This window comes from Taurulus bubalis (genome assembly GCF_910589615.1).
Source record: "Taurulus bubalis genome assembly, chromosome: 14".
Classification (NCBI taxonomy): domain Eukaryota; kingdom Metazoa; phylum Chordata; class Actinopteri; order Perciformes; family Cottidae; genus Taurulus; species Taurulus bubalis.
In genome coordinates, this window is record NC_136602.1 from 26474941 (window position 1) to 26499940 (window position 25000).

The 25000-nt window shown below is 41.9% G+C and overlaps 1 protein-coding gene across 1 annotated transcript in view; it reads right to left on the bottom strand.

Moving 5' to 3' along the window:
• Window positions 1-25000, bottom strand: part of smap1 (small ArfGAP 1) — a gene marked incomplete at both ends in the record, with an annotated part of 87595 nt that overhangs the window by 42153 nt on the left and 20442 nt on the right. The window contains one exon of the mRNA XM_079229692.1: window positions 9849-9926. Coding sequence (XP_079085818.1) covers window positions 9849-9926 — 78 coding nt within the window. The remainder of the gene's footprint in view (window positions 1-9848; window positions 9927-25000) is intronic.

The window sequence follows — 25000 nt, forward strand, 5'->3', positions numbered from 1 at the left end:
GTCTCATCGAACGTTTAAGTGACCCGACGTGTCTCTTTCCATCTTGCTGGAACCGTGACTCCCCTTCAGTCCTCGTCTCTGTTCGGAGTCATGCACTAATCAAACTACCGTTTCGGGGACTGATGCTGAGAGAAGCTTTCAATCACCATCACACGAGACTGACGTGCCGTGAAGGGACAACATTGCCTAACATCTGCCTGAACACCTGCATTGTGGTACACTGGGGACAAATCTATACTTAAGTATGCCTGATGAAAAAAACTAAGGCAGCAGCTTTAATTATAAAACCAATGTGTTGCAGCAAATATACCTTCCTCAGAGCAATGTGCCATCTACTTCTGCCATATGCAATAAACAGTTATTTAGCTAAAGTGAAGGCTTAAGGTTCAGTAACGTTAAGAGGTCAGTCGGACCGTCACAAAAACACGTTTTGTTGGATGATATATTGTAGGGCTGAACGATTTGGGAAAATAATATAATTGCGATTTTTTTCCTCCAATATTGCAATTGCGATTTAATATACGATTTTAAATTTTTTAAATTTTATCCTCTCTTTTCCCCAACAAAACATAACGAATGATTTAAATATGAACAACACAATATTAGATACATTTAGTGTAAAAAAAAGAATTAAATAAAAAGAGGAGTGGGAGGAAATATGAATTTATTTAATCCCTTCCACTTTCCACAACTCAACATAATTTATTCATTTTTACACATGATAATTTACCAATGGCAAGATGTAATCCGTGCCCAAAACACTGGCGCCTCGTCCCTTCACTGCGCCGTGCAGCCAGCGCCATGTCTGACGCCTTGTCTGTCGTGATGCAGACGTGTTTCTCCTCGTTGAGATCCCAGCTCCGAGGTTGAAACCTCCGTCAATAAAATGGACTGTCAGACTGTGGTGAGGCTCAGCTGTGCGGCTTGACCACAGATCAGTAGTGGTAGAAATAAAGTCCACCGTTTTAAGCTCCGTGGCGACTTTCTCTTTGCACTTTCTGTACAGCTCCGGTCTGGCAGTCTGACTGAAATGTGTACGGGGGTATCCTGTACCGTTCATAAGCGTTTTGATCAATGCCTTGGACCCAGGCTTGGTCACCGGGCTGAGAGGCATCACATCTTTGGCTATGAACTCGGTTATTGCCCGCGTGATTTCCCCGTGTCGTTGTGAATTACGTTCATACGGATTGACGCTTTCAAACATTTCGGTCAGTGATCCCTGTCTTGAGGTATTTGGCTTGTCTGGCGCACTGGTGCTCTGCATCTTGGCCACACAACTGTCATACGCTGATTTGTGGTGTTTTGTTAAGTGCTGGAACAAGTTTGTAGTGTAAGTAGCAGCAGGAGCGGCATGCTCTGCAAGTCACCGGACGCTGCGCAGCATCTTCTTGTTTGAAACCAGAACAGCACGTCGGTGGTTCCTCTTCCAGACCAAAGTCTCAGCTGTGTACCGTGGAGCCAGAGTTCATTGCGCAACAGGTTAACGGGCCGCATGAAAAGTTGATGCAGCCGAGTTCTCCGCTCTTTCGCTCGCGTCACGCGATGACGTTGTAATCGCGCACGTTGCGGTTAGAAAATCTCGTCATATCGCGATATTATGCAATTAATCGTTCAGCCCTAATATATTGTGCCAGAAATAATTGCCTCATATAATGAAAATGTAATAGCATAATAATGCAAATACACCCTTTAAAATTGTAAATCTTTTAAGTCCCAAACATATTACGATATTGGAATTATATTATATATTAAAATATCCTAAATAAATACAAGATAAATCTAATAAAACCACACAACCAAAACAAAAAATAAAATGAACTCTCAGGCGCTGTTATTAAGAAACAAGTGAAAACAATCATTCATATCCATATATATTGTACGACAAATCAAATCAAATAGCGTGAAATCTATAGATGTCAAGTCCATACATTGTATGATAAATTGACAGCATGAAGATTATTGAGGTCATATCCATATGATGGGTCGATAATGTAAAAATCATCAAAGTCGTGTCCATACATCGTACCATAAATCAATAGCGTAAAAGTTACAGAGGTCATGTCCTCTGTACGTACGATAAATGCATATAGTAACTACTGCGACAGGTCGAGGCCTTATTTTATTTCGTTAATCTCATCCATGTTGAAGCAAGCTGTCGACACAGAGTAAAGGGGATCAGGTTCCTGAACTTCTAGAAAGACATGTGCATTCATGACGTCGGGACCTTTTCGTGCACAGCCGTCCTACCAGCCTCTAAGCAACCCTTTCACCTGCACCTGCAGTCTCTAAAGTCACCTCCATCAGGTGTACATCAGTAACAGTTTGACTGACATTAATCCCTACAAACATGTCGTTTGTAGTCCGAGTCGCACCGACCGGTCACGTTTGTGGTTGAACACATAGAAACAGTCTGTGTGGAGAACAAAAGAGGCAGAACTAATTGGCCAAAATGCAATCTTGGAACCCATCAGCTTTTTATTAGCTGGGCTAATTGGCTACATGTGAAACCATTGTGGTTGTAGATTTCGTCTCTCAACTCTAGTTGCTAAAGATCGTCACACGGAAGGAGGATGTCTCTCACACCTGAAGCCCAGGAACTTCGGCCGTCGCCCCCGGAGGCGGAGTGGTCGTCAGGCCGATAACAGATGGGTTTCCCAGATTGGACTGACGTCACTATTCCAATCACAGAACCTCTGCAATGTATTCCCTTGTCGTGGAACAACGCGTCCACATTTTACAACTCAATTATGCAAACATGAGTTGCACCGAAACAAATTGCAATCGAAACCCCAATAAACCCACGACTACACCGCTGCAGAAACTGCAGGGAAATAACCAACGCTTCAATCATTTTCTGAATTAAAAGTCTTTTGAGGCCGAGCCAACGGAGTCCTTCAGCAACAGAATGTATTCATAAATTATTTCTATATTGTTCCCATGAATAATACCTCTGCATTTCCATATACTTCGAGTTGCACATTAATTATAGATGCAATATAATAAATGAATCATTTGTTATACTGCATCTATACTTCATTAGGTAGAATACAAACAAGGGCGGACAAAACCATACTTCAGTAGGTCAACCCTCTCTGTTGTTTCTAGTTTAAGAAGTGTAGATAGATAGATAGATAGATAGATAGATAGATAGATAGATAGGTAGATAGATAGATAGATAGATTTAAGGTTTTACTTACACTTACTTGTTGCATCACTTGTGATTTTTTTTTTTTAATCGATCAATTCTATTCATATGGTTTTCTTTTTCCTTTAGTGGCTCTTGAGCTGCACTAAGGTCCTACGCTTGTGTGTCAGTGTCAGTGCTGCTGTGGCCATGTGTCTTCCACATGTTGTCTTTTGTGACGTCTCCGGTGACCATCTAGCTTCACCTGTGGGGGATCTATAAAGTATATATTCAGTATATATTCAGTATATATTGTGTCTTTGCTGAAAGTCATCCAATTAAAACTAACCCAAACTAATCGAGAACAGAAGAAGGAAAAACAGCAAAAAGCAAAACATACGAACACAAAGTCAATTTGTGAAAAGTGTGTGTGTGTGTGTGTGTGTGTGTGTGTGTCTGTGTGTGTGTGTGTGTGTGTGTGTGTGTGTGTGTGTCTGTGTGTGTGTGTGTGTGTGTGGGGGGGGGGTATTCAAATCAAGTGTCTAAGTACAGAGCGTGTTGTCTAATATGTAAGATCATCACAAACTATTCTCTCTGCAGCTGCAATCCAACAATATTAGAATCAGTAACTGTGCATCCACAGTATTCTACACTGAAGTCTAACAAGGGCTGCTTGCGTAAACCTCAGCGAGGAAGAAAGGAAATGAAGTGATGTGAACGGAAATCAAACAGAGAGGCTGATTAAAGCTCGGACTGCTGCATCCAGTATCTCCGCTGCAGGTACGTACGGTGAATTACCTGCGTGAAAAGATGAAGGGGGGGGAGGGGGGGGGGGGGGGGGGGGCAACAAAGCAGACTGAAGGGTGAGAACAGTCGGGCGAGGCAAGTCGATGGTAAGTGAGGGACGAGGAAAAGAAGTGAAAGGAAAGGGAGGGGAAAGAGAGACAGAAGCGTGGCTGTCAGCATGTTTCCTGCTATGCTGGAGATTAAACAGCTTTCCTCACGTCAGCATACACTAACAAGTCTGACACACACACACACACACACACACACACACACACACACACACACACACGTTCATCGACAGCGAGGGGTCAGCCGATAAGGCGGGAGAAAAAGGAGATGGATGCCACATATCTCCGCCAGCACACACACAAAGATATTCATTCCGGCAAACATGAATCACAAACAAACACCGATGTGCAACATATCGGCAGTTGGAGTGAAGTGCCTCCTTTCTTTTCCTCTCTCCTTTTATCGACAGAGAAGTGCCCCGGCAGCAGCTATGGAAAACTGTGTGTGTGTGTGTGTGTGTGTGTGTGTACCGTTGTTGAACCGCCTGTTTAATGCTAGCTTGGGTGGTGCTGTGCTAGCTGACAACACGTTTGTTATTGTTGGCTACTTAATAATAATAATCATTCATAAAATAAAAATACACAGAATCGATCAGTGGTTCTTAACCTGGGTTCGATCGAACCCCAGGGGTCCGGTGAGTCACTCAGGGGTCCGGTGAGTCACTCAGGGGTCCGGTGAGTCACTCAGGGGTCCGGTGAGTCACTCAGGGGTCCGGCAGGGGTCAAGACACACACAGTACAGCCCGGTTCACATTAGCGATGTCGGGCCGCAACACACCATTTTTCTTCTTTTCGCCACATTGATTTGCAGTAAATATTCACTGGGTTATGTTTTTGTGTGATTTTGTGTGCAACTGATGCATGGTTCATTTCGTGCACTAACAAAATATATACCTATGTTTTGAAGAAATCCTATTTTATTTTTCCAACTACGAAGGGTTCGGTGAATGCACTGATGAAGCTTGCAGGGTCCAGTACCTCCAATAAGGTTAAGAACCCCTGGAATAGATGATAAAAGAGGAAAGCTCCTGGCTGGTCCAGAATGAAATATCATGATATATATTGGATGGATTGCCAAAACATTTTGTAAAGACATTAACGGTCCCCCAAGGGATGCTGCTAATCACTTTGGTGATTCCTTTCCTTCTAGACCTCACACCATGAGGCTGACCATTTTGGATTGGACGGAACTTTTATACTGTGGGGACTGCCAGGAAATGTGGTTCAGACAATTCATATTCCTAAATATAATTGCTATGTAAACCATATTGACTTTTTCTGCGGCACCATCATTGGGTCGAACTTTCAACTTGTTAACCTGATAAGCCTCAGGGTCCCTACAGCTCATATGACCTTGATATGAATACCAGACCCTAGTATCATTGATCTCTAACAAATGAAGGCAACTCCTTGCCTTTTTAAAAAAAGTAGATATGCTCAAAAGTCAAGAGTCTGAGTAAGATTTGCCAAAAATGGCTCCTCAATTGCTCCCAGCATTGTTTTATTTTATTTTATTGTTCGGTAACTTCCCATCATCCCCCAGAGTAATACTGCACGTCTTTAGAAAGATTAATACCAAGCATCTAAATCTGTAATAATAATCACAATAAACACAAACATGTTGGGAAGCATATTCAGAAATTGAAAAATGACCTACTTTGACCTGAATCTTGCTCGCCCCATGACATACTTGGTATGTAAATGACCGTCTCCTTCCGCATGTGTCATCTAACGCGCTTTCAGACGAGTCTGAGGACCAATGAGATCACAGGACCCCCCCAAAAAATAAAAAAATAACTCCGGTCTTGCTTTGCCGTGCAGAGACACCAATGCTCTAGTGTCGTCACTGTTAGACTCCCACAGCCCGCACGGTTACAGGGAAGTTACTTTGACTGAAATCCACCGCTGTTAAAAAAAAAAAGTAAAACCACACGTATCTTCTCACAAGGGCTACAGTACTTTAGCAATTCAAATGAATTAGATCAGAACTGTGGATGAGGAGATACCACAGTTTTAGTTTTGGGGGAAAAGAGAGCGTCGGGCTTATAAAGGTATACTGTCCAGTACAGTAGTGCAGGAATGAATCCTAAAACCATAGTTAAGAGGCTTTTTTTCACTTCCTGTTTCCTTGACAGTATGTCGTTGTAAATATAACCCTGGTGACCAGATTTACAACAGTATTTTCACCTTATTCAAAAAACAAAAACATTATGGGTAGTATATCATTTTATTACAATAAATGTTAGTTCAATATACAAGATTTTTTACATAAAATTATATAATAATAGTCAAACCAAAGTCTATTTTATTTTTATGGGTTTTTGGTTAGATGCCTGAAATTTGAAATGCGGTTCACACAAGCTTTAAGGAGCAGCGTGTGGGATTCAGTGCCATCTAGTGGTGAGGTTGCAGATTGCATCCAACTGAATGCCCCTCCGCTCACCCCTTCCTCTCCAAGCGCAACAGAGGGCCGACAGTGTCCTCCAGGTGAAGAAAAAACACAAAAGGCCTTCTCTGGAGCCAGTGTGTGGTTTGTTTGTTCTGGGCTTCTGTTGAAACATGGCGGAGAAACATGGCGGAGAAACATGGCGGAATATAGTTCTGAAATGCCCTTTTGTGGGTTAATTCAGAAAGACTGCGTCACAATATACAAAGAGTCTGGAGGTAAATGTGTTTTCACTGATTGTGAATAATCACATGCAAACTGCTTTTCAGATTCATTCAAATAACATCAAAAAATACCATTTCTCTTCAACATTTACTTTCTTCTGGCGCTCGAGCAAACTAGTCGCATACATCGTCGTTCTTCACACCAGCTTCGGATACAATTACACCGCAGTTACCCGAGACAAATGACTTCAAAACGTCCACTAAAAACAAGACTGGGATTAACAGCAGGCGCGCACACGTGTTGGCCGTCTGCAGTGCAAAGACAATATGAAGATTTATGATCGTGGTTCCGGTTTTTACGACGATGCCACAGACTTGGATTTAATTGTGCGTTTTGTGACTGCAGGAGACGATGTATGTACCTCTTTGGCGGGAAAAGCTCATCAACAAGTCCCTCATCAATCCCAAACTCAAGGGGGGAGGAATCTACACTTCACAGAACGGGGGTCACGGCGGTGTGTAGATGCATGCAAATAATGTGGAACCAAAGTTAACAAGACCGAGTTTCGGCCCGGAAACTTTCCAATGGATGCCGTTTGCAACATATGCTGAGGTTAAGACAACCAGCTGATCGGCGTGCAGATCATTACCGTCTGCAGTTCCCAGTCAGCTACAGAGAGAGAGGTGCTGGGTGTTGGCGTCGCTCCACCGCTAGCAGGGAACGCAAATTGAAACACACCAAACACGCTAACTTTCACTCGACAGCATCCCTTAGATTTGCCGATCACCGGGACGACACATCTTTGGATGCTTTGAATGTTCAATTAAAGCTGGAGGTGGAATTCATTGAAACACGCCTCCTAATGTTTCTCCCACTTGTATTTTGTATAAATCATATATATTTTGGTATTTTCTGTTTATAGCATGCTGTGGTCTTTTGTTCAGTGTTGGTAGTATGTAATACTTTGACTTTGTCGATTTCACCTTGGATTACGGCCGTCGCTATGTTTGCAACCGATTCATGCATCATGCTGTATTGAAGAAGACTTGAAACTAGAAATTGAGATCATAAACTCTGTTTACAATGTTTAGTGAGTGAATAAATCAAGAGGGAAGTAGAGTCATTTTCTCATAGACTTCTATACAACCTGACTTATTTTGAGTTGCCCCTGCTGGACAGTGGAGATACTGCAGTATGTAAGACACTTCACCATCGGCTTCACTCGGCAGAACCGAAGTTTGCCGCCTATTCCCAATACTCTCCTAATCAATAATGTAAATCATTAGCGATAGCGCCACAATATAAATCACGATGTATAGTCAATCTTATTTTCTAATTAATTTGGGATGGAACTTATGCGCCTGAGACATAGAGGAGAGATGACAACAAAGATTTCAAAACTGACGCCGTGGTCTTTCATGGTCGGGGTTACAACCCATAAGCCATGTGGGCGTTCAATGATACACCCGCATCTTCAGAAACAACAGCAAAGAAACTGGAGATAAAATATCCAGACAGGAATGTGTGCGTTATTGGCTCTTACAGTGATTTAAAACACCTGAAAAGTAAAGCTTCTCCATCGGTGAATCCGACATGACGCATTACAAGCCACTGTTATCGCATCCTCGCCTTTTCGTGCAATCCTCCTTTGAACGCACATGCAAAGAAAGCATATATCGGCACGTGAACATTGCAGGAGAATAGAGAGCGCATACTTAAAAAAGGTCCAGTTCATGAGCAGATGGAGTGAGAAATGAAGGCAACAAAGAACAGACCACTGTGTTACATTTCACTCTCAGTGGGTACCGATGCCCGTGGCCTTCCTTCCATTTCCCTGTAGTGCATCTACCACACACACACACACACACACACACACACACACACGCACACAACTGAGAGCTACATTATTCCCTCACCGCTTCGCAGGCCATGGAAATATTCAGAATTTACTAACCATGACCCAGAAACGCACACATACACTCCTTTAGTGCTACCTCCCCTCTCTCTTTCTCACACACACACACACACACACACACACACACACACACACACGCACACACACGCACACAGCATATAGATATGCATGAGCACATACCACAGCCCTGGCATGCATGCAAACACACACACACACACACACACACACACACACACACACACACGGGTGGGACGGCGGAGGCGAGCGTAATTGCGGCTCATTCTGGTCGGACCGAGCTGGATTAACATGCGGGTCAAACCCTGGTTCATTTCAAATGCTTCTCGTAACACGCGACAGACGGTTTTGCATTTCATTTATCTTTCCAGCAATCGTCCAGATTTTCATATTGAATCACAATGTTATGCAAGTAGCCTCTCGTGACGTCATGGAGTCTTTCTCCGGTGCAGTGAGTGTTAACAGCCTGTCTACATTTGAAAAGAAATACGCTAAATTTAGATGAATCTGCCCGCAGCAAGGGCTTCACTTATTACACTGACTGACATAACACTCTTTTTAAACAAGAAGAAGAGTGTTCAGGAAGCGACAACAATTGTTAAAAGTTGAAAATAAAGCCTGTTGATGCTGCTGAGGTTCAAGTTTCACTTCTTCTTTTTTTTGGATGATATCATAGTTTCTCAAATATATTGTTTACGCCCCCTGTGCATGAATGAGACACGATCCACACTGATGCACGGAGCCAAACTAAAGCATCTGAGAGCACACATGAATGTTCATGAGGGGGTTTCCCCTGAGTATTCGCTTCCTGCATCGCAGAGGTGGAGCGACTGCTGTCAACACATCACGCATTCATGGCAGCAGAAAGTAGCACTTCTCTCTTTGTCCTCGTTTTATTAATTTTTTGGAACGCAATCTATGCCAGTGGGCCACATTCCCATTTTTACTTTTCATCTTGTTGCTGCAGGTGCACTCAGAAGGCAGTTCTTTGGGGCTAAAACCGAATTCAAGACAAAATCCTTAGCCACTGCCGAGAGCCAAGAACCTAGACAACTACAGCTTAACAGTGTTTATTTGTGATCCATGACCCCTTTTGTTGACCCCTTTTCACTCCGAAGAAAAACCTTTTATTACCACCCGAACAAATTTTAATAATTAAAATAAAAAAAACTGGCAAGTATATAAAATTAGGTGGTGTGAGAGTTGACTACAGGTTACACCAAGTTGCTCTATTGTTGCATTTCCACCTGCAGTATTAAACCAACGTTAACCCACGGCAAATGACTCTTTTCCAGGTTATCTTCCATCTATTATGAGTGTCACTTGTACCTTTGTGTTGTTGAGTCTCTCCACTTTATCAACGACCTTCTCTTTCTTCTTCTCCTCTTTTCTCTTTTCATGGTCCTTCTGTGACGAAAACAAATAGGAAGATGGCATAAGAAGTGGCATATTTGCTGCAACCAACCGCACCATATCTGTTTGTCATGGTATCTAATAAAACCACAGGCACACACACTAAGGTTAAGCTCATAGAAATAGAATAGCAGAAGGCACATCTCTATTCAAATCGATGTGGTAGGATGGTCGGAGCGGTGGCCATTTTATGTGTAACTGTTTAAGTGACCGTTGTAGCGGGCTAAACTTCCACTTAGACTAAACCGACTTACAGAAAGGTGTTGTGAGGTTTTGTAGAAACCACTAAAACAAACAGTGGAGTAGTAACGCTACGAGCTAGCCAGCTAGCAAGCTTACTAGCGGGCAGCTGGCTCGTTAGCTAGCGAGCTAATTCCGACATGCTCTAATGGCCAGCTGTCTATTTAGTTGTTTTGCTAATTCCGTCATGCCCTACTGGCCAGCTGACTATTTAGCTAGCTTGCTTATTCCGCCACGATTTAATGTACAGCTGGCTAGTTAGCTAGCTATCTTAATTCCACCAGGCTTTAATGCTACACCAGCGCTGGGTCAAATGCTCCCTCCGCCTCACTATCCACCGGAGAAAGACAAGCTAACTATCCAACGAACAACAAGTCGCCATTTTATTTTGTATGACTGACCCTGGAAAACTGTTCCATGTCTGTTCTACTCCAATTCAATTTTGATGGTTAGGCCAATATGGCTTTTAATGATATTGGTAATAATGAACATTCAGTTACACTTAATCTGACTGAATCCCAATGTAATTAATGTACAGGAAGTCATTTCCGCAACATATCTTACAATAATAACTCTCTGTCCTGCAATACCATGATTAGCATAACATAATGCTTAAGCATGCAGAAAGAAGGCACTTTTCTTCATAAAATCACCATTTAACAACAGTTACAATATTCTGAAGGCGGGAACATGGGGCCTAATGGTAATGATTTGTTGTACCTAATAGCAGGTTGAAAACAATTAGGTCTCTCTCAGTAATGTGATTTTAATGCACTCACAATGCAGATCTAATGTGCAGGCATTATTAGCGTACGGAGAGTTGATGTATTGTTTGCAGGTTAATGGTTCCGTCTTTCTTTGTTGTATTCAAATGAGCCGGTGCTGATGCCAGCCACCAACAGGCTTTAGCTAATGACTGTCAGGCTGCCAAAGAGAGAAGCTTTAGCTTAGCCGGTTGCAGCCTTCAATCTAGCCATTGTCATAAAAATGACTCTGATTCTCTCCGCGTCTCCCTCTGTCTCCACTCTCAATGCAATTCATTTACTGGCTGTTTATGTGCATAGTTATTTATGATTGTGGTTATTTGTCTTAAGAACATAATAAACAATAATACATAATCATCAATATGTGCAGTGATGCAAATCAGCGTTGACAGAGAGAGAATGCATCATTATTCTAGAGCCACTATCTTTTGTGAGCGTGCATTCTGTCAGGTTTTTTTTTTTTTACTTCAGACTAATGGACTGAAATATTAAAAAGCCAAACACAGCACACACTCAGAGCGACTGGGCCAAATGTCAAGGCTTTCTGCAGGGGATTCTTTTTTTTGGCTAGAATTTGAACTGAAGATTTTTCTGCAGACTTCATGGCAGCGGAACGGACGCAACAATGGCAACTGTTCACACATGAACAGAATTACAGATACTGGCGTCTATTCCGTTTCCATTGATTGACATCCTCGGGTTGCTCATCTTCAGCACATAGCATAGGCTATATCCTGGCTGCATTTCTGTTGACAAATCATAAAATCTTGAGTTTATTATCTTTGTGGCTGTGTCCGACTCTATGAGTTTATTAGACGAGCATTGGACGATTTCTTCCAGCAGCATTAGCAGGCTGCTAGTATTATACCCCAGTTGGAACCATCACTAATAAAACCGCCAAATTACAGCTGGGATTAGGGCCGTCACAATTATGAAATTCTAGTTAATGGGCAATTGTCATACAAATAATTGGGTTGGAGGATTTAATCGTATTTTTCTGTTGATTTCATGCCGGGCTGGCAATACATTTTCAGATACCTTAGCCTGTATTTTGAGTAATTAAGATACTATGAAGCTATACGTCCGTTCTTACTGTAATACTGCAATTGTTATATAACACTAATGCAAACAAGCATTGCACATTTTGCTTTTTACGGGTACCTATTTGTTTATGTTTTAAAAAAAGTTGCCATCGGTAAGGAATTGGTCACCAATTTCTCAAGATGGCTGCCAATGGCTAACTGGATGGCCTTGGGCACACAGGTTTATTTTAAATTGCTTGTTTTAAAGGTTTTATGTAGGCCAACCTCATGTAATGAAAACGGGGTTTGAGACTCAAAGCCAGTGAAAATGCATTTATTCAGAGAGAAACCAAAAGCCACACTTCCTCGCTTTCTCACGCAATACGCACTGAGCTATTGTATTCCTGAAAGGATCCACGCTGCTCTGACAACACCATGGCTGTGTCCGAAATACAACACTTCTCCCTTTATAATAGACTACTGTATATAGTGACTTCACCATGTTCTTGTGCTGTGTGAATGTAAAGTGAGAATTATTAAACCTTATCCAGTGGACTCAAAGTATCCCACAGTGCATTGTGGAGAGAAGTTGCCAAACAACGGTCACTAAGCAAGCCTCATAGGCCATCATGCGTTGTGAGGAGAGAAAGCAGCAATAGAGAAGAATCAAGTGTCTGCTTTATTGCTCCGTTTTTACCTTTCACAACCTGCCCGGCAACAGTGAGATAGTGAGACAGGTAGACAGCTCATTTAAAAAGCTGATCGGAGCAACACACGTAATTCACCTTCTATTTGTTGCCACTTTGGCTTTAAACTCAACCAATGTGGAGTCCAACGATGATCAGGTCGATTATGTAGAAGCCTAAATACGATCTTACCTCCCTGCGTCGCGCTGTTTCTAACTTTGGTTATTTAATCAGTGAGTGTCTGCGTGCCCCAGAGCGAGTCTTCTAGCAGGGACTTGTGGAGACAAGAGTGACGTGGCAGGCGTCTCATTTTCAGCTCCAAAGAGGGGAAAAATGACACTCATGGCCGTCTGTGAGCCGGGCTTTACCAAAGACCATTTGTGAGGGAAAATAAACTATACAACTATGAGTGGACTGTCGTCCAAAAGCGAGCGGCAGAGCGACGAGTCTCTGAGTCGCCTGGGACGCCTCGACTGCATCAACATTAGAGGTGTGGGAACTCTCTCGATTATTGGACGCATCGCAATGCAGGCGTGGACGATTCTGCATCAACGGCGACATCACCGGGAGTCGGGTTTCACTTAAGCTCAGCGTCGTATCAACGATATCGGGCTGAAATCAAACCATTACGGGAGATGCAGGGACTTAAACTTGAGTGAGAGTGAAGGAGCTACGAGTAAGGAAACCTCCACTAATGCCACAGGCAATCAGGCTCAGAACTGCAGTGTGAAAACTTTGCTTTTGTAGATTCCAGCACACCTGTGATGCACTGCGGAAGGATTCCTGATTTGTCATGTTTAAGTCCATCAGTGGGTCACACAGATAACATTGTAGTCTGATTCTTGAAGGCGCTCTCTAAACAAGAAGTTCAGATGTATCTGACTGCTTGTATAAATTGATGGAGAAGTGGCCACATGCAGGAATGCAGAACATTGAGGATGCAAGATGACTCGTGGTGAAGATTCGCACCACTACTTTAAGCACATCAACGATACAATAGTCCCCAGTATCCAGAGGAAGTAGCTTTTATGTATTCTATTTAAATTGCTTAAAGTCTTCATTTTATTTCAATTAGTGGCAAAGCCTTTAACCCCCCAAAAAAATGTCAATGCTGCTCATCTCATGTTCAGGTTGTTTGGACATTCTTCAGGCTGCCAGTCCAAACATGTTCTGCCCTCTCATCCAACAGAAGCTGATGACGGATTGTTGCGTTTGAGTCTTAAAGGCAGGGTAGGTAATCTTCTTTAAAAACATTTAAATTTGAATTCTCATTACATCCTAATGAATCAAATGCTCAGTTAAAAAAAAGAGAGAAAACAACCTGTGGCTGTCGCAGGACTGTAATAAGACCCGTTGTAATGATTGGACTACCTGCATGTCTTCCACAAGATGCTAGCTTTACAGCAGTAACTACCAACAGGAGCCATGTTTGTTGTTCATGTTCATAATCATTTCAGGGGGAGTGATTATGGAAGGAGGCCTTAATAGTTGTTAGTGTTGCCGACTTTCTCGCTAGTTGTAGCAACTTTTGGAGCTAGTGCTGCAAGCTGCTTTCATCGGAAAAGAGTCGACAACACTGGGCTGGATCATTTTTTAATCTAGTGTGCTCTTGCTAGTTTTTCAAGATTACCAACGGTGCCTTTAAATTGCTTATACATGTTAGAAACTAAGCCTAATTATATCCAAGAAAGGATTTGAAAAGCTTCGGATTTAATAAGGTGATTTGATGCTTGAATTGATAAAATGTTGCATTTAATGCTAACCCTACTTGTGGATTAAAAAAAAGATGACTTTTATGCTATTGTATAGGAAAGTTGCCTTGAATTAAGTGAGATAAAGGAACAAATAAAAAGATGTTTCTGATGCTTCCTTCGCGACCTTTCAGTCCAGCAAAGTTTACCCGATGTTTTAGATGGCTTTCAAAATAAAAGCCTCTAAACGAGGACTATCGACGGTCCCAAATGATGTCGGCTGGTTTATGCTTAGACAATGCGAGTATCAGGGGAAAACCCTCTATAAGCAAGTCAAACAATGTACCGTTGAGCGACGAGTCTACTCGGACTACTGACGAGGCAAACAACACAACCAACAGCAAAACACTGCAGAACACTGCAGCCCGTCAGCCTGGGGGATGCAGGGAGGAGGACTTCGGCTGGAAGAGAGAGAATTTCAGACGGCGGGTTGGATGAAGATGGACAGAACAAGGAGGACAGGGTGAGACGTAAGGCGAAAGAGTAGCGGTGAGAGCGAGAGAGAGAGAGCAGAGTTAATTAGAAGTGAACGGAGGAGGATTTTCTCATCTGCAGCGGAGGACTCTTCGCTTCAGTAGACGCTTGCGAGCCAATGTTGTATTCGGCCTCAGAAAGAAAGGTGTCAAAAGAGCGTCGCTCACGCACACACACACACACACACACACACACACACACACACACACACACACACACACACACACACACACACACACACACACACACACACACACACACAGTTACAGAGTGTAGGGATGACCTCCATTAACCTGCCGTTGACCTGTGAGACAGACTGCATGCTTGAGATGAACTCTGCAGTCTACCAACAATAGCTGTTTGTTATCTCAAACCTTTATTTTTTTTATCTCTCGGCTCGACAGTGTATTGAAGGGAAGGAAATGGTGATCAAATGTAACAGTAATACACGCACACACATAAAAAGCCAGGGCAGTCGAGTGTGATCAAACGCAGATTAGTTGGGTGTAGAGTGTTAAGCTCCTAAAGAATATCTAAAGCTGTTTTTTTCCCAATCTTTGACTTTGATTGTTGCTTATTCAGTCGTGAATATTCAACGTTATAAAGAAACTCTTAAACCTGCAACAACTTGCTCGAGGGCATATTACTCATCACATACTGTGTCTTTGATTGTAAAGTTGATCTGGTGAACTCGTTAGGAAACCAGCATGCAGCAGTTACATGAGCATTCATTTGGGGCCGCGTTTGATCCATGCAAGTTCAATGCCCTCTCTTTAAGCACCAGCTCCTGGAGGGAATATGTCTCTTTAGCTGCTACATGCTACACTGTGTTCACCAGCTAGTCACGACAAAGAAGTCTCATCAAACCTTCGGGAGAAGCGCAAATACGTGCATTCTGAGGCTTTGTTCATCCATCACTGCCAGAGCTCCCTTTCACACCATGTGATCAGTTCATAAAGAAAATATTAATCGGCGCAGTGTTAAAAAAGTATGCCTGCCTAAAGGTATGTTCACCGTTTCCCTTAAATCAGATGAAAGACAGCATGTATGCATTTCTCCACTGACAGTCATCACCACAGTGTCAGATGGACTGAGAATCAAAGAGATGGAGACAGGAGGGAGATACAGAAAGAAAACATAATTCCCAAACACCGCATTTGCATGCATAGCACATTACTTCTTTCATGATCAGAAGACTCAAGTGAATTCAAACCAAGTATTGTTTTTATTCTTTAGATGGGGAAACGCCTGGTTTGAGCCTTCTACAGCTTGGTGCACACAGAATCTTTCATGAAAGCAGGCCATCGTAATACATCATAATTACAATAATAATAATAATTACCGCCATTTCCAATGTCTTTAAAATCCACACCAATACAAAAAAAAAAAAAAAAAATCACATCAGCTGCTTAAATCTTTCCCGCCTGTAATGAATGTCAGCTAACAGACTGAACTAGACAGTTCTGATGCTACGTGGCCGGGTCTCTGATCACTTCCTTGTTTAGTCTTTGCCATCTGGCAGTTTGCTGCCTTTCTACATGCAGCACAGCTCCAGCTACCTCCTTCAGATCCCCGCCTCGTCTCCACTTACTGCCTCTCCACACAACGGCTCAACAGATTGATTATTCCAAGAAATAGGGAAAGAATTCAGGTCACGAAATAATAATAATATATGGAGGTTACTGAAGTACAGAAAATGCAACACAAGTCAGAAAAGAGAACCATAGACAGAAACGTGCTGCAAATGCAGAAAACACAACCAAATGCAGACAATAAGAATGGAAACTGTTTCCAGAGGACGCTAAAAAATGATGCACATGGTTGGGACACACCATTGTTTTAGACTTTAATATGACTTTAAGACGTTAATAAAGTCAGGTGTTGGAAAATTAGCTAAAACGTTTATTTAATGTATTTTAACATTGTGATTTTAACATTCAGATATTATTGCAGATATGTGCCGTTAACCTAACGTATTAATAACCTGCAAATTAATTGTGAAACCGGCTAAGGTGTTACCTGGCTAAAGCTATTTTCAGAATCATAACAATTGGCTAATATTGAGTAAGATTTCAGCCATGTGCATCACTTTTAGTGCCTCCTTGAAACAGTTTCTGTTGTGGGTTTTTTTCTACTTCCTAATATAGAAATATTGGTATCGGGCTCAGATACGACGTAATTCACGTATCGGATATCGGACTGATATTACCGATCCATGTAAATATGTAATAATGGTGGCGAGTGTTCCTCAGAGTAGCTAGTTAGCTGTGCTAGCATCTTTAGCATGGTGGTAAAAGTGGCTGCTCCAAGCCCAGAACGGGAGATAAACAATAACAACAACAACAACAACAACAACAACAACAACAACCCAATACAATCGTTCATCTTTCAACCGGGAAAACACCGCCAGGCAGACTTTCAGCTCCGGATGTTGAGTCTCTAGTCTCCTTTAGCTGGGATTATTAATCTAGTTAACTCTGCATGTTAACTATAGCAACCTCTCACCACTTCATTTTATTCAACCTGACACTAAAAAAAAACAGATTTAAGAAGAAGTCACATTGTTGTTGTTGTTTTCACTTATTTGACAGTTTTTTTCTGGCATAGTTTAGATTTTTATTTCTCTTCTCAATTAGTCACATTGAAAACCTTGTGAAGGAGTTGCGGAGTTGCCAGTTACAAAACATTAAATCTGTTGTCGTAGCAATTCGCACCGCTGCACCCATTTGTATGTAACGCCTTAACATACAGTTAAAATAAGTTGGTCTAGAATGCATGCAAGTTTAACACAAAACTGCAATGAAATTCATTGATATCGGCATTGGAACTGAAATAAACGCGGGTCGGTGCGTCTCCAAAGTAATTTTTTTTAGAAATGTTGCACAATGTGTGGTAAAATTGGTGAAGATGTTTTTTTTATTAGCTTGTGTTTTGTCTTTTTGCACATAATTCAACATCTATTCATCAACATATACGACCTTCCAGTCCAAACATCGGAACAACTTAACATATTCTGTATTTCACTCGTGGTACATCCAATGCACATCCTGGATGTGGAAGTGAAGCCAGGCTTCAGAGGTCCGCTACAGGTGATTTTGTCAGAAGCGCTCACGAACATCTCACTGTTTAAAGCAGCCAGAGTTTAAACGAAAGCGGTTACATCATTAACATCGAGCCCAGCCTCCTTTCCTTCCTCCTCCTCCTCTGCTCCCTTCCACCAGCCGCGGGCAGAAGCTAACACTGACTGTGTCTTTCTGAGGGCAGAACAGAAGAATGTTTTTTTTTCCTTCATTTTCCATCTTTCCCCACTCCCATCCATCAGCCTCCCTCCTCAGCTGTTAAGGCATCAAACGACTGCCTGCTCTCGTTGCCCGTGGTGGTGAACGCAGCACAGACGAGATGCAAATTCATTTTCTATCCCCCCTTCTTTTTTCTGTTCATGTCTTTTAGTTTTTGTTTGTATTTTTTGTTTTTTCTCTCACAAAAAAATCCTCCTCCTCCTCCTTCTCCTTCTTTGATGCTGCTGGAGATGTCGACACAGCACTAAACAGGCACAGATGGGCTGATGATGAAGATAAAGAGAACAGAGGATGGATGAGGGGCTTGATAAAGAGTGGATAGATAACAAGGGGAGTAGTGCGAGCTGCCGGGTGAGGGAGGATGAACAGAGGTTATTAGGACTCGGAGATAGACGCGTCTGGCTATCTGCTGTGGCGACTGCTGATAGTGAGGCAGAAAGATGGTGAACGTCTTAACCGAAACGTGTCCGCCGGGCAGACCCTTCACAGCTTCATTGGTGCTCTGGCAGAGGACACTCGCTAAAGTCAAGTCTTAAACGGGCCTAATGAAACAAGCATTGGCTCAGGGAGGGTTTGAGATGTTTAAGCTGAAACATAAGTACACAGCGTTCTAAAAGAACAAGAGCTGAATGACCTTGAGCTTTGTTTTGGGGGGAAAAGAAATGTGGGATCTCTGATTTGGAACCATCTCGATCAGTGGATTGGCTCACAGAGACAAAGCAAATAAGAGAAGATGAGTTAAGCCTTCATTGGTCCCCAGATTGGAAATCCGAGAGGAAATAAGTCCCTTCACGATCACGATCTTTTCCTAAACCTAACTAAGTATTTCACGATCTTTTCCTAAACCTAACTAAGTATTTCACGATCTTTTCCTAAACCTAATTAAGTATTTCACGATCTTTTCCTAAACCTAACTAAGTATTTCACGATCTTTTCCTAAACCTAACTAAGTATTTCACGATCTTTTCCTAAACCTAACTAAGTATTTCACGATCTTTTCCCCAAACCTAACTAAGTATTTCACGATCTTTTCCTAAACCTAACTAAGTATTTCACGATCTTTTCCTAAACATAACTAAGTATTTCACGATCTTTTCCTAAACCTAACTAAGTATTTCACGATCTTTTCCCCAACCTAACTAAGTATTTCACGATCTTTTCCTAAAACCTAACTAAGTATTTCACGATCTTTTCCCCAAACCTAACTAAGTATTTCACGATCTTTTCCTAAACCTAACTAAGTATTTTACGATCTTTTTCCCAAACCTAACTAGGTATTTCACGATCTTTTCCCCAAACCTAACTAAGTATTTCACGATCTTTTCCCCAAACCTAACTAAGTATTTCACGATCTTTTCCCCAAACCTAACTAAGTATTTCACGATCTTTTCCCCAAACCTAACTAAGTATTTCACGATCTTTTTCCCAAACCTAACTAAGTATTTCACGATCTTTTCCCCAAACCTAACTAAGTATTTCACGATCTTTTCCTAAACCTAACTAAGTATTTCACGATCTTTTCCTAAACCTAACTAAGTATTTCACGATCTTTTCCTAAACATAACTAAGTATTTCACGATCTTTTCCTAAACCTAACTAAGTATTTCACGATCTTTTCCCCAACCTAACTAAGTATTTCACGATCTTTTCCTAAAACCTAACTAAGTATTTCACGATCTTTTCCCCAAACCTAACTAAGTATTTCACGATCTTTTCCTAAACCTAACTAAGTATTTCACGATCTTTTCCTAAAACCTAACTAAGTATTTAGTTAGGTATTTAGTAAGTATTTAATTCAGAAGGCTACACAACGACCACGTCCACTTCTTATCTACAGTTTGTGTACCATGCTGTTACGGCTGGAAATAAGAAGGCGTACACCGAGAATATGAATAGAAGTAAGCATACTATAACTATACAAGCGCAATGAAAGACAAGGTTACGAGGAAAAATGACAAACTCTGCACTGAACTTTTGCTGAACAAAAGAGTCTGCAACCATGCTCGCTGCTCTGCGAGGCTGCACTTAGTGTCAGCAGATGGCAGAAGTTAAGTAGGCGGCCGCAGCCGGCTGCAGGAACACGGAACATGGGCCAGCGCTGTGGACACAGCAGACAGGACGTCCGTATGACTAACGCCGGCAAATAGGGCTGGAAATCAGCAAAGCCTTCCCCCAGGGCGACGGCCCCGCTCTCTCGTGACATTTGCAGGCCAGTCACAGAGGGTTCGCCAGATGCACTGTGATGTCTTGTTGATTCGGCTAACATTGAAATAATGCACACACACTCCAACGAAACGCTCTCCTGCCAGAGCAGTGAGCTCATGCTGCATGGAGTGGTTGTACTTGTGTACTCCAACTGCGGACAAAGTACTGCAAGCTGTCCATTACAAACCCCCACGTCCTCTCTCTCTCCCGTTCTCTCCACCGGTCTCACTCGCATGCAAACTCAAACTAATCCAAACCTCTTGTATGCACCAGAATTTGCATTTTAATCACTGTACACGTTTATGTTTATGTTTATCTACACTTCATATACTTACAGAATTTGCATTTTTGCACTCCCCTATTGTTTGTTTATTTACACCTCACACACTTCATATACACATGCATACTTTGCATTTTAATTTAATTCCTAAAAAAATAATATATATTTTAATATATAGATATATATATCTATATATATATATATGTATATATATATATCATCCCTGTTTTTATATTTTATTTTGTGTCTGTAAATTGCTGCTACTTCGACACCAAATTTCCCCTTGGGGATTAATAAAGTATATATTCATTCAATGATATAAAATCATTTTGAAAGCCTATGTGTTTTGTTTGAGGATACAAATATATTTTTATCTGCAAAATTGTTTCAGAATTTAATTGCTAAAAGGAAACTTTGAGTTTGAGTATGGATACCAAAACACTGCCTTCTTCAAATGATATCTGGTGAGTGTGAACGTGCTGTTGTTGTTTTAGGGGAACAACGAGTACATTTGAAGGTAACTCTTACAAACAGGGCTCGATAGTAGGGGTTGGCAGGTGGCCATTGGTAGAGAAATTGAAAAAACACTTTTTAACTTGTAGTAAATAAGGACGTAAGTAAATGAAGTAAAAGGACGGCAAACAGCAAAATGTGCAGTCCAAAATAAATACATAAAAAAATATTTGTTGCATTAATGATAACTAAATATTGCTTTTACAGACAGAACACGAACCAGACGATACGGCAAGTGTTTGCTCTGGTGTGGTAAACGGTAAATTAACTTGTATAGAGCCTTTCCAGTGCTTCAACGCTACATGTCATTCACCCTTTCCCACCCAATCAAACACACAGGCAGTGTTGGGGTAACGAGTTACAAAGTAACGGATTACAGCAACGTAGTTACTTTTATAGGTAACGAAGTAAAGTAACGCATTACACTCAACATATTGTAACTACACTACTTTACTAGACCTCAGTGACGCGCGTTCCTGCGTTACTCAAGACATGTGTACCAGTCCGAAAAGTTCTCTTTTAGTGGCGCGCGAGTCACACGACACTTCCTGATGAACAGCCAATCACAGAACTCCATCTGAGTGATCTGAGTGACGTAGCTGCTGGTGCGTAGAAGGAGGGAAGCGGGGAATGGAGGAGACGGAGACGGAGAGCCCGATCCAACTGGGAGGTTCTCTCCAGGTTCCCTAGGATTAAGGATATTGCAAAGCAATACAACACTCAATACCATCAAGTGCACCTGTCTGTAATGACGTGGAGCTTCTAGTGAGGACAAGACACGTCTGTATGAACGGACTCCCTCTACTGGTGAACTGCAGTATTACAACTGATAAAGCATTGAGAACGTGCTCTTGCACCAGACATGTATATATTTTCCACACGAAACATCAACATTAGTTAGCGTCAACAAGCACGTATCATTGTACTGTCTGCCTTCAAAGTAAAAGCACTTCCTGTTTACATGCTCTTCACAATAAGAGTAAATCATGTAATAAAACAAGTTACAACACTAGAAAGGCTTTCAGCCTGGGCAGTATTGTTCTGACCCCAAGGAGGAACAGGCTGTCGGGTAAAAGATAAAGAGACTTTTACTCATGCGATTCAATCGCTATTTTGAAGAATAGAGAAAAATGATAAACTTCATAGGATATAGTGCACTTTCTGTTTATTTAGGCAAAGATGAAGTGGATTTTCTGTTTATTTAATTGCATTTTCTGTTTATTTTTTGGGTTAAGTGCATTTCTGTTTCTATTTTATGGGAAAAAGTGCCATTAATTTTTCTATTTTTCTTAAACCACTACAATGATTCCTATAACAAGCTGGTTTTGTTCTTAGGAGTCGGCCCCCGTTTGGTTTAGTGGGTCTCATGTTTCCAAAAGCCTGTTTTAATGTGTTATGCTGTTTGACCTGAATGTCCCCACCATGCACAGCCTCTTGGATCCTGTTGTTTGTGGATTCTAAAGTGAGGCATATTTCTTTGGTCAGACAGTGTGAACAGGGTTAATGTTCCTTCAAGTTAATGGCTGAGTTTTATATGCCATTTGTTTTACATGTTTACAATACACTCTGTGGAAAGGCTAAGAGATGCCCTTTATTGAACATTGAAAATAAAGTGATGAAAGGGCCATGATGTTTGTCCATGTATCTTTGCGGTTAATTTGGACATTTGCTTAAAAAAATGGAAAGTAAAGTAACTAGTAGTGAAGTTACTTTTCAAATGCAGTAACTAGTAAAGTAATCTAGTTACAATTTTCAGAAGTAACTAGTGAAGGGATGGAATCTCCTCTCCAGGAAATTCCTCGGGTGTTCAAGAATTGACAGAACAGGTTATATTACAATCAAGATTATTTATTTAAGCCATTATTACACACATACATGAAATGCATACCTACAAGGCCTTGGACTCAGCTCCCCTGATGGTCTGCTCTGCATACAGTCTGCACACAGCCAGCACACCCCCAGAATGAGAGTGGGCCTCGTTCTCCAAGAACAATGGATATTTATCCCATTTCTGTGAGACTCCTCCTTATCTGACTTCCATATTTGTCTCAGTCTTAGTCGCGAAAAAGGGATCTGAGTCCGTCTGTAATTCAGACATCTAAAGGTCACAAGGGTGAGCCACACTGAGCACAAAGGCGGAACCTCCCACACCCGACAGGAGCCAGACAACCGTCCCTGTGCCAGACCGATAACGGCCAAAAGCAAGCTTTATGTGTTAATATGCGGTAGCAAGAGCATATGAGGCCACAGCGGCCTCTTTCTAGTCTGTTCAGCCAAGGTCAAGAGCGACTGAGAACGAGACCAGTTGTGGCTCCTCAGCTTCGCTCAGCTTCGAGACACATTCTTTAGTACAAGTGGGACATGAAACTTTAGTCAAAGTAAGGCAGTACAACATATAAATCATTAAATTCTCTTCACTAGTAACTTGTAACTAGTTACTTTTTCTGAGTAACTACCCCAACACTGCACACAGGCTACCATGCAAGGTCTTGCTTTGGGCGAGGGAGCCACACTGTCACTAACTGCCCTCCCTAAAAGGGAAATAGTATTACATTTTTGGAAAAAAAAAATTTTTTTTACTGAAACAACTGCATGAGAGTCTATGGAGCAGAGCCGGCTAGCTGGCCGACGCTACGCTACGATCAGCGTGATTTAGCGAAGGGCCAATCGTGCCACCTACTGCTGATCTCCATGAACAAACTCCTAATAAGGGTAATAAAAAGTAGAGGATGAAAACAATTTCTCTGCATTTCCCTTTGTAGATTTTCTTGAAATATTGTTAAAATGTGCGATTACATTTCGATGGAAACCTGGCTTATATAAAGCAGAGCAGAAGTCCAGAAAACTGTGTCATTGGCATCGAATAAGATTACATGAATTCCTTCCACATAGGAGTGATCATTTGGACAAGAAATACTGCCTGCATCTGATCCAGTTACATCGTACTGTATCCATCGTATTACAGCATTCATGCAGGCAATATTTAGTTGTCATCTAACTTCCGTTATCCTCCAAACATCCAGGACAACAAACGCAGGACAACGCGTGGTGATGCAACTACAGGAAGAGGCAAGAGACACAAACTCTTTCTCTTCTATAAGAGCTGGAGGAATAAGTCAGGCCAACAAATTACACACACACACACACACACACACACACACACACACACACACACACACACACACACACACACACACACAGGGTTACTGCAGCTCGCCCTCTCCTCCTCTTTCTCCATCTGCACCAAACTGCTTAAAGTGATAATGAGTTGTTTTTAATAATTCATTTGCATATAAAAGCCGAGCCGTCTGCGTGGGCGGCAGAAGCAGATCCTAGATCACAGTCTGGCTGCTGGCAACGCTTCAGAGGAAACAGAGAGAGGGGGAGGCGAGAAGGAGAAAGAAAAGGACAAACCCAAGACACAGACAGAATGAAGAGACTTTGGGAAACCAAACGAGGGACGGCGAGAGGAAGAAACGGGGAGATGAAATAAAGACATTTTGCAGTCGTGTAGATCATTTGCTGTTCGTGTTTGAGAGCGCTGTCCTATCGCTGCATCCTGTTTGTTCGGTTTGTGTGTGCACCGCCTCTCAGTGTGCAGCTGACTGGAGCGAGCGCCTGGGTGGAAATGTCGGCTTTTCATGTGCGCTTTGGACGACTTTTGATACTTTACTTCAGAGCGCAACTTTATTTTTTTAAAGATGCAATTTAAAAGAGAATCCCTAATTGTGCTGAATGATTACTTCAATCCCAACGGCAGATAGACACATTAAGTCCCTGATCACACAGACGAGCCACTGGAAACGCATTTTAGGCCAAAAATACATTTTCCCA